The sequence below is a fragment of the Drosophila virilis genome, chromosome X (genome assembly GCF_030788295.1).
Source record: "Drosophila virilis strain 15010-1051.87 chromosome X, Dvir_AGI_RSII-ME, whole genome shotgun sequence".
NCBI lineage: Eukaryota > Metazoa > Arthropoda > Insecta > Diptera > Drosophilidae > Drosophila > Drosophila virilis.
The window spans coordinates 12,049,325-12,060,040 of record NC_091543.1 but is presented as its reverse complement, the minus strand read 5'-3'; the positions used below and the strand labels follow the sequence as shown (position 1 = coordinate 12,060,040).

General features: G+C 45.7%; 3 protein-coding genes across 4 annotated transcripts; 2 read left to right on the top strand and 1 right to left on the bottom strand.

Moving 5' to 3' along the window:
- Positions 1-216: 216 nt before the first annotated feature.
- LOC6633489 (uncharacterized) lies at positions 217-2,678 on the bottom strand. 2 transcript variants are annotated; one of them, XM_002057312.4, is made up of 2 exons: positions 1,476-1,494; positions 217-1,408 (listed from the first exon to the last, which is right to left on the bottom strand). In XM_002057312.4, exon 2 carries the CDS (start codon positions 1,399-1,401, stop codon positions 508-510), a length of 894 nt encoding a protein of 297 aa, XP_002057348.1. In that variant the 5' UTR covers positions 1,402-1,408; positions 1,476-1,494; the 3' UTR covers positions 217-507. The 2 variants fall into 2 exon arrangements, with proteins under 2 accessions (XP_002057348.1, XP_015025703.1); XM_015170217.3 differs by lacking the exon at positions 1,476-1,494 and adding an exon at positions 2,536-2,678 and having other exon boundaries at positions 218-1,408.
- LOC6633488 (uncharacterized) lies at positions 1,635-2,708 on the top strand. The gene is made up of 4 exons (XM_002057311.4): positions 1,635-1,877; positions 1,961-2,251; positions 2,312-2,487; positions 2,552-2,708. The coding sequence occupies exons 1-4, from the start codon at positions 1,710-1,712 to the stop codon at positions 2,619-2,621; spliced, it is 705 nt and encodes a 234-aa protein (XP_002057347.2). The 5' UTR covers positions 1,635-1,709; the 3' UTR covers positions 2,622-2,708.
- A 103-nt stretch (positions 2,709-2,811) lies between these two features.
- LOC6633487 (putative ATP-dependent RNA helicase DHX57) lies at positions 2,812-7,158 on the top strand. Its single transcript, XM_002057310.4, has 5 exons — positions 2,812-2,972; positions 3,041-5,121; positions 5,178-6,139; positions 6,204-6,405; positions 6,469-7,158. Exons 1-5 carry the CDS (start codon positions 2,905-2,907, stop codon positions 7,032-7,034), a joined length of 3,879 nt encoding a protein of 1,292 aa, XP_002057346.1. The 5' UTR covers positions 2,812-2,904; the 3' UTR covers positions 7,035-7,158.
- The last annotated feature ends 3,558 nt before the right edge of the window (positions 7,159-10,716 follow it).

Below are 10,716 nucleotides of genomic sequence, written 5' to 3'. Positions count from 1 at the left end.
ATTGATTGACTATCGCGATAAGCGATAAGTATCGCAAGATATTTGAAATAGGGTTCAAAGTAAAATTAATTAATATGCAATTATTAAAAAATATATGCGACAAAAATAGGACTGGACAAAAATATAAAATAAATGTAAATCTAAGATGATGAATTGAGTTGAGACATACAGCAATTGAGCAAGATTGAATACGAGCTATAGAGATCCAATTTTTCGCAAGAAATATTTTGGTTGCATCAAAATATAAAGTTTTTATTCCTCAAAAGACAGAAAGAGGGTAATTGACCTAAGGGTTGGACATTAAAGCTAAATCAAAACACATATTGTTGTTAGTTTTGCCGCCCCATTTGTTGCAAAAAGTCTCGCATCCTTTTAGAATTCGTTAGCAATGGAGGAACTAAAACAAAAAATTTTTGAAACCCATTTTGAAATTGGCGAAAGCGAAGAAAATGAACAAAATATATGGAGCGCTGTCGGCGAATCGATAATAACGTATATATCAACAAATCACTCCGACTCCGAGGGATCATCCTTGGTGACCTGATCGTGAATGGCATAACAAAGTGTCTCCAGAAATGCTGGATCCATTTCGCGAATAATACTGAGTGCCGAACTAAGCAAATTTGAATTGCGGATCACGCGGCGCTGGTCACTTGTTGAACCGTTGCTCGAATTGGATCTGGCACTGGAGAGTGCTGCCATACGCATATAGGGAGCCTGTTGGCGGGCAACAGCATCGATTGCGTCCTTGCGCAGCTGGGCAACTACTGTGGCAGCAGCTGCTGCGGCAGCGGCTGTGGCAACTCGAACGTGTTGATGTGCATGCTCGTGCATTTGTTTCACCTGGCGGCGATGCTGCAGGTCATCGCTGTCCTTTGGCCGGCGCTGGTTTATGTAATCGTCCTTTGGACGACGTTGATGCACATGCTCGTCCTGGAACTGACGCTGTTGCATGCTGTCCGGTGAGCGGCGACGCTGCTTGGTCTGTTCCGGCAACAGGCTTGGTTGCATCTTGTCGTCCGGCTTGCGGCGTGGTGTTATATTGTCATCCGGCTCGCGGCTTGCCAGCACGTTATCGTCTTGTTGCCGCCTTTCTTTCGACAGTCCTGGTGCACTAGACACCAATGTTGTGGACTGTTCCTTGCGAGAGATGGGCGGCTGTGAGCTGGGCCGCATGTTCACTTGTGTTTGCCGTTTCGGTGAGAGAGGCGGCATCAATGTCGATGGCTCCTGCGGCGGCACTGGTTTGATTTCTGGCTCAGGATCGCGCAGCACTTTGTTTGGTTTAGCTGCGTTCAACATCTGCAGTTCCAGCTCAGATCGTTCGCGTTCCATGCGAAGTGCTTTGCTAGCAACGCGCTTGAACTTCTTCAGCGGCAAGGATTTGTTTCTGTTTGCCATGTTTGGGCTGTAAATAGAGTATATGTGAATTGAACAATTCAATATTTTTATGAAAGTTATTTCACCAAACATACACACACACACACACGGACACACACAAACAGCATAGACTGTTGTACGTATCTGAATATATGTGATGCTAATGCGAAGTAAATTTCAGTCATTTTTGAATAGGAACTCGATTCCTTATGGCGTTGCCAACTGTTATCGATAGGCAATACTATCGCCGCAACAGTTTCGATAGCAATTTATTGCGGCGCGCAAGAAGTTTGGCTTCTAATAATAAAGCATTTAATAGACAAAATAGCATGTCGGACTTTGATGATAATGCGACTGGCTTCGATATGGACAAGCAATTGGAATACTCAGACCAGCCGATGGAACTAATTGGAGCTGAAGCCAATCAGAAAAGCGTGGACATCCCTGAAATTACGCAGTTATTGAAACAATTTGCAGGGCTATGCCTAAACTATACGGTAAATATACATGCATACATACACACACATACATGCGTGAGGTATTAAATTTAATGCATTTTTAATAAACACGCCTTGTGCAGGATTCGGATAATAATTGTGTGCGTCAGGTGGTAACTTATGATCAAAACATATCCTCAAAAATTCTGGAAGAAAAAATGCAACTTTTGTGCAGCCTAAATAATTCAGTTAGCATTAAATTGTGCACAGTGGAACGAGTAGACAATATGCACAAGCAATTATTGCAACAATTTCACGATTTATTCAACGATGAGAACGAATATGTCCGTGCCTATGCCGAACACTGTGACCAGGCAATCAAGGCCAAAGAAGCGATCGCCGATCAAAGCGAACATGACGAATATACCGAAATGGTTAGTTTAACTGTGAAATGCTCATACAAACATATATAACATTTGAATTTGATCGACTAGCCGTACGTCCGTTTGATGGAATGCATAGCTGAACTGCAAACTCAACGAACTGCCATACATGCTGGCACTGCGGATATTGTGGCCAAATATAAGTTGCGGCTCAAGGAGAGGGACATGTTGTATAAGTCCATGTTGGACGAGACGGCAACTCTTGAGAAATACGAGCTGGAGGCAATGTAAGTGCGCTGCGGATATACGATGCAATTTGAAATTTGTTTACTTACTTATCTGCCATTACAGCGAGCTGCTCGAGCAATTGGAGTTGGAAAAGTGTCCACGTGCGTTGAACCAGGAAACACAATTGAAATAATTTAATTCTATTACACTTTTTCACACACAATTTCAAAACTATATATCTCTATATAATACATTAACAACATACACACATTTAAACTGACTTGAAATATAACTGTTACTTTTATGTTATTTGAGTTTAGTGGCAACGCTGTACCTATTATCGCCGATGACAGTTAAGTCAGCTGCTGCGCTGTTATCGATAACCATTTGGCACATTGCTCACTTGGTAGTTGATAATGCTCCGTAGGCCGTTGGGTTATTAGCTTTAATTGTGAAATCGGTTGTTAATTGTGGGCATGGACGAATCCTCACGTCAACGCATTGAAGATTGGCACCTGCGCCCGCCTAGCGATGCGCGCACAACGTGAGTACATGATTATTCCAGTCGTCAAAATGGGTTAACTCCTTTAATCCTGCTCTTCGAATGTGCAGGAATGTGCCGGCGGCGCCAAAATCAGCGCCGGATAACAAATCTCGCAAAACGGAGTTGCATGTGCTGCGCCTGAGCGATGAGTCACAGCAGCTAACCATGGACACGTTGCGTGCCATACACGGTCCAGACTTTAAGCTGGACGATATTGGCAAATACAAGGATCGCGGACGTGGCGGCAAAGGCATTAAACATGCCTATTGGGAGGATCGCGGCACACTGCAAGTGCAAAGTGTTCAGGGCGTTAGTGGGCCCAGCAGCACCGCCGATGACGATCGACTGCGTCGCTATGCGCTGCTCAAGCTGGAGAATTATGGCTTCCATCCCGTCCATTGCCTGGAGGCCTATGAGCATTGCTCTCACGATACGGAAGCGGCGCTGCTGCTGCTCTATAGACGCTATATGCGCGTGCCCAGCGATGAAACGCCCGAGCTAGAGCCGCCCGATGAGTCCGCGCTGTTGGACATGCGCGCCGACGAGAAGGAGGCGCTGCAATCCATCTACGATCGTGCGTACGAGGAGCGCGAATACAACAGCGTCTGGAATCTGAAGTTTAAGATTGAACATCTGCTGGCACACAGCCCCTCAGAGGTGCGCAAGGCGCGCGAAGCGGCCCTCGCGGCGACAGCGGCCGCCCGTCAGGCGGCATTGGACAAAAAGAAGAAGGCGCCGCAACGTTGTCGCAATTTCGATCGTGATGGCACCTGTAAATTTGGACCCAAATGCCGATTTGCGCATGTGCCGCCACAGCCGGAAGTGTCTGGGACGCCGGAGCGTAAGCGTGCCGAGAATCTGGATGAGAATGAAAATGAGCTGTGGTTCCATGTGGAGGTGCGCTTTCCACCCGGCAGCCGTTATCCATACGAGGCGCCCTACATCTACCTCAAGACCACCTGCCACGATATACCGCATGAGCTGCGGCTGCGCTTTGCGCGGCATTTGTATCGTGAGGCGCGAGAGATTTGCCGAGATGGCATACCCTGTGTTTACAGCGTCTGCGAGCTGCTGCAAACGGATGAGGGATTGGCTGGCAGTCTGGACACAGCGCGTTTTCCCTCGCCCAAACGCTCGCTGTTCTTCGATGAGCCGGCGAATGGCGCCGATTTGTTGGATGCCAACGGCGCTGCTGCATCAGCCCCACGGCCCAGCCACTATGAACGCGGCCAGACGGCGCGCAGCGACGGTGGCGCCCATCAACGCAATGCCACGGAGCTGGCGCGCGAAAATCGCCGACTGCTGCAGCTGTTCAATGAACGGCGTCGGGACGAACGCTATCACAAGCTGATCGAGGCACGCCGTAAGCTGCCCGCCTTTGCCGAAATGGAGCGCATACTGGCGCTAATTGACAGCAACCAGGTGGTTGTCATCTCCGGTGAAACGGGCTGTGGCAAGAGCACCCAAGTGCCGCAGTTCATACTGGACAATTGGTTCTTTCGGGCAACACAGCTGCCGCCCAAGTCGGATTTGCCGCATGTGGAGATTCTGTGCACACAGCCCCGCCGGTTGTCGGCTATTGGTGTGGCGGAGCGTGTCGCCGCCGAGCGTTTGGATCGTATTGGCCAGCTGGTTGGTTACCAGATACGGCTCGAGAACAAGATCTCGCCTAGCACACGCTTGAGCTTCTGCACAACGGGAATACTGCTGCGCCGGCTGGCCTCAGATCCCCTGCTGAGCAATGTCAGCCATGTCATTGTCGATGAGGTACACGAACGCTCACAGGATTCGGACTTTCTGTTGCTCATACTCAAGAATATACTGCGGGAACGCAAAGATCTAAAAGTAATTCTCATGTCTGCCACGCTAAATGCGACTCTCTTCTCCGATTATTTTGGTGGTGCGCCCGTGCTGGATATACCGGGACGCACGTTTCCTGTGCAGCAGCTTTTCCTTGAGGACATACTCGACTGCTGTGATTTTGTGATGGAATGCGATACGAAATACTGTCGCAAGCTCAAAAAGAAGGAACAGGATGTGTTGGAGCAATTGCTGGAGTTTGCTGATATTCAGGCATCCGGCGAACCGCCTGGCCAGAAGGTCAAAGACGAGAATCTTACACTGGCGGAGACATATTCCCGCTATGCGGGTAAGTTTTTGCCACAAACCAAATCGATAGCTACTCAATGCTTGATCCATTGACAGACTACAGGAAGACGACATGCAAGAGCATCTACCTCATGGAGCCCATGATGATTAATCCGGAGCTAATTGAATCCGTTCTCAAGCACATTGTGGAGGGGGAGCACGAGTGGCCGCGCGAGGGCAGCATACTCATCTTCTTGCCGGGCTTCCAAGAGATACAGACGGTGCACAATGCGCTGCTGGACAGCGCAATGTTTGCGCCGCGTGCTGGCAAATTTGTGCTGGTGCCGCTGCACTCGGCTTTGTCGAGCGAGGATCAGGCGCTGGTCTTCAAGCGTGCGCCGCCCGGCAAACGTAAAATAGTGCTAAGCACCAACATTGCCGAAACATCTGTCACCATTGATGATTGCGTCTTTGTCATCGACTGCGGCCTGATGAAGGAGAAGGGTTTCGATTCGAATCGCAATATGGAATCATTGGATCTGGTCTGGGTATCGCGCGCCAATGCCAAGCAGCGTAAGGGTCGTGCCGGACGTGTCATGCCCGGCGTTTGCATACATCTGTATACTAGCTTTCGGTATCAGCATCATATACTGGCGCAGCCGGTGCCAGAGATACAACGTGTGCCGCTCGAGCAGATTGTGTTGCGCATCAAGACGCTGCAAACGTTCGCATCGCGCAACACACTCGCCGTCCTCCTGGAGACACTGGAGGCACCCAAAGAGGACAGCGTCCTGGGCGCCCTGATGCGTTTACGTGATGTTGGCGCTTTAGATGCCGAGGATCAGCTAACACCGTTGGGCCATCATTTGTCCGCATTGCCCGTAGACGTGCGCATTGGCAAACTGATGCTGTATGGCGCCATCTTCCAGTGCCTGGACAGCGTGCTCACCATTGCCGCCTGCCTAAGCAATAAGTCGCCCTTTGTCAGTCCGCTGAATAAACGCGTCGAGGCCGACAAACGCAAGCGTCAATTTGCGCTCGATCACAGCGATCATCTGACCGTGCTCAATGCCTACCGCGTAAGTTGATGGACACGATATAAAGACTATAACTCACTTACACTGAATGTTGGCTCATCCACAGAAATGGCTGGCCGTGGCCAAGCGCGGCCACTATGGAGCCAGTCGGAATTATGCGAGTGAGAACTTTTTGTCGATCAATACGCTGGAGACAATTGCAGATCTTAAGTATCAGTATCTGGAGCTGCTCGTCTCCATTGGTTTTGTGCCCATCAATGTGCCGCGCAAGCGACCCAATTCCAGCGACAATATACTCCAGTTAACAGGTGACTTGGCTAGCTGAAACGTCCTCTTGCATTCTCAAACAAATCTCACAACTTTGCCCGCAGGCCACGAACAGAATGTGAATGGTGAGAACAATCGCCTGCTGACATCGCTGCTCTGCGCCGCTCTATATCCGAACATTGTCAAGATAATGACACCGGATCGCATCTATATACAGACCGCCGGTGGGGCTGTGCCGCGCGAGCCGGGCCATCAGGATTTGCGTTTTAAGACGCGCGGCGATGGCTATGTGCGCATACATCCATCATCGGTCAACTCTCAGGTGGCCGTCTTCCAGGCACCGTTTCTTGTCTACCAAGAGAAGGTGTGCACCAGCTCCATATATATACGGGACTGCTCCATGCTGCCATTGATTGCGCTTGTGCTCTTTGCCGGCTCCGATTTCAAAGTGGAACTCCATGACGGTGACTTTCTCTTTCTGCTCGAGAGCGGCTGGATCATATTGAAGGCGCACAATCATGAGACCGCCGAACTGGTGCAGTGTCTGCGCACCGAGCTGATCAAGCTGCTTGAGGAGAAGATCCGTGATCCGTGCCTTAATTTGCTGCACCACAAGAACGGCTGCAAGATCATCGCCAACATTACCCATCTAATCAGCAACAATTACTGATGTCCGCTTACATTTTGTTTTTTATTTTTTTTTTTTTTGTATTTGTATTCGTATTTGTATTTGCATTTGTACAATTAGCCAAGTTAATACATAGCCAATTAAAGCCAATTCATAGAGTCATTAACATCTGTTTGCAAATCATTTTTTATATTTTATACAAGAGCACAATGCAAATATACAAATATACAAATACAGAGTCGAATGTTTAACCAAAGTTTCTGGCGTCATTTTAAAGGGTGCAGCCGTTGATTTGTTTGGCTTTGATTGGACTTGGCTTACGCTCAGGTTTCCCTGCTTTAGCATATATTTATTTTGACGATCCCTAAGCAATCTAATTGAAATCTAATTGGGCCCTGTTGGAAGACTCCTGATTGGATCATCTTTTCATATGTCATAGAAATAATCTGTCGAAATTTTGAAGTTCTGGATTTGAGAATTCCCTATAGAAATCTGAAATAATATTTTTCTTAAATAAATATACCTTAAGATTTCAGAGCATAAAAAAAACATCGAATTTTCGACAATAAAACTCGTTCATATTTTATTTGCTTGATTGATTTGATTTGAATTTTGAATTGTCAACTTTTAGGCGCAGCTCGGACATCAAAGCGAATCCAATTAATCATGTTGGAATGTCGTTGTATTTAATATGAAACACTGCCGATCGATCTATAAGTCAGGTACATGCTAGGTGTCGCACTTAAAACTGAGTTGAAATTTCCCGGGCCCATCAATTACAATTCATTTGAATTTATTTAAATACACTTGATTCGCTTTGGCGCGCTGGTTTTATTTGTTGATGTTGTTGTTTTCTCATTAGTTTTTAAACAGCTCGAAATGTTGATATCAACGTCGATACATCAAAGTATCAAATGCACCTAATACGATAGTAATTAATTATACTTATCAATGATAAGCGCAAGAAATGTGCGCTCAATGCAAATGAATCACAATTCAAATCAGAATTGGCTTGCGAATTGTGAATATTTAAATTGAGCATAATGTTATTATTAACAGTTCCAGTTAGAGTGCCAGCTCATGTTCCAATTCCTGCCGACTTGCGGCTTGTCAAATCTGATTGGAATTCGGTTGTGAATATTTATGTATGTATGCTAGGCATAACGGTTAACAGCTAGGCTCTCAGTTAGCATTCGCTCTCATGCGTTCTCTTTCGCCACTACTTCGACCCTATTCATTTGTTGCTTTTTTTTTTAATCTCAATTTCGCACTTCCTTTGCTGCATCTTTTAGCACCTCGTTGAGTTATTTGCACGCTCTGATTTCGGCTTATCGGTTTTGTGCCCTAACCTAAATGCATGCGGGCTTAACGATCGGAATGTGAAGCTTGTAACATATATGAACACATATTATTTGGCATTGTGCAACACTTAAGCACTGTTAAAATCTATTAGAAATAGACAAGGAAACTCAATAAATATTAAAAAATGTTGATTGAAACGAGCTGTATTAATAGAAATATTTAATTATTGTTAATAGCAATAAGGACATTATATATTGACTTAATCAATCCAAAGAAGCGACAAGCTGCACCAACAAAAAGTTCGAAGGTTTCTTTCTAATAAACGAAAAAAGAAAAAAAATAGCTGACAAAACAAAAACATTGTTAATTTTATTTCCAATGTTTGGGGGGATGTTCAGTCTGGGATATCCAATTTTTTGTTGCCATTCTACGTCAACTTTAATTATTTCGATAAATTTCTAATCATGCGTCAAATGGCACGTGAGAAACGTTAAAACAATTATTAATCATGTGGAATTTTTGTTGTGTGTTGTTTTTTTCTTTTTTTTTTTCGGAGGGGGGGGGGGGGGGAAATACATTTCTGAAGATTTCTGTGGCATGGATATGCCGTGGCTAACGTAGGGCATTAAATGCTCCGGGCTGACCAATTGCCACCGTTCCGATCGGCACCGTTTGCTCTACTTTTTTGTTGGTTCTATTTTGTTTCTTACATATGCCTATACATACATATATGCATATACATACATATTTTTTTGCGGCTACCACTTAAGCGTGAGTTTTGTTTGTGAGCGTTAAGCTGACGCTGGCTGCGCTGCACGCTTTGGCAGCGGCGGCGGCGTCTGTTATCCAGTCGCCGAATGCGAATGTGAATGTAACTCTCGAGTGTTTATTATCAACACTATCTTTTGTTATAGATGTACTGTTGCTTCCACTTCTTTCTCCTTGCTGCTGCTGCTGTTGATGCATACACATACATACATGCACACACACACATACATATGCATTTATGTATGTGCATACACCGCTATACGCATACGTGTACAGCTATCTGTGCTCAGGTCTTGGGTAAAAACTGAGTCAATAGATTAGACTCCGAGGGAAAGGGAAATATAAAACAACAACGCTGCGATAATTCAAGTCGAATCATCAGTGTCATCAGTCTTATTATTGGCAGATGCAAGCGGAATGAGCGCTGTGCACGCGGTGCACGCGGTGCACGCGGTGCAGCAGGCACAGTGCTTGCAAGCACACTGAATTCGCTCTGAAAATCCCATTGGCTGGCTACGCATGCGCCAGTGTTGCCAGATCGAAAACTGATGACATATCATCATCATCATGTGATGAAAGCATTGTTGGATGGGTTGAACGGTGAAGGTGGGTCTTGGCGCTGCCGTTTAAAGTGTGCGCCTTCGTCGTAAAGCACTAAATCCGCAGACAAAACATTTGCGCTTCGACTGTTGCCGTGTTGTCTTTTTGCTGGTGTTGTTGTTGTTGTTGTTGATATTGTTGTGGGTGTGTTTGGGTTTGGCGTTGGCATCGGCGTCGGCATCGGCATCGACGCGTCGACGCCATTTGGGCCGGGGGAGGCCCATGGCCCGGCGACAATATAGTAGTAGTCCGGGCCCGCTGTTCGGTAAATACACTGACAAATTTTTTGCCATGCCAGTGAAAATAACAACAAACACAACAACATCTAAAGAGCATAAGAACAATACAAAGCCGAAATCAATGCCTCACTGTGCACACTGGTTGCTTGTTGTGAGTAGAGTGTATGCATGCTTCCGATTCGTAAGGCCCATTTAGCTGGGGTTGGAGAATGGCTTACACTGATGGGTAAGAATATGATTGATTAATAAAGGTTTTTGATACCAGGCTTGGGTATATATATATATATAGCTTTACAAATAAATGATCATTAAAAATCGCTTAATTATTATCGCCACACACCTGTATGAGAAAAAAAGAAAGGCTAAAGCATACATTGGGGCAATTAAAACAAAAGGATTTCAATATTTGATTCACTTGAAACACGTTTTCGTTGAAATGCGGCTCATGTATGCATGGCTATGACTTATTTTATTTTATATTGTAATTAACACTAAAGTAGGACCCAATTTAACCTATATAATTAATTCAGTTCTCACTAGTTTGCCAACCTCATTCTTATAGTTTTCTTATACAAAGCATATCTATCGAGCACGATTCTAAGCTTAAATTATTTATCCTTAAGCAGTTTACTAGTTAATAGCCACAAACAGGTTTTCATTTGCATTGAACCACTGTGCGATTGCTCTACTACCGTTCGTTGGTAGCAAAACGTAAGTTCAGCATGCTCGTATTGCTGTTGTTAAACTATGGCCATGGGGGGAGGGGAGGGCAAAGGAGATGGCGAAAAAGTGCTCGCGATTTTCGTAGTTGTCTT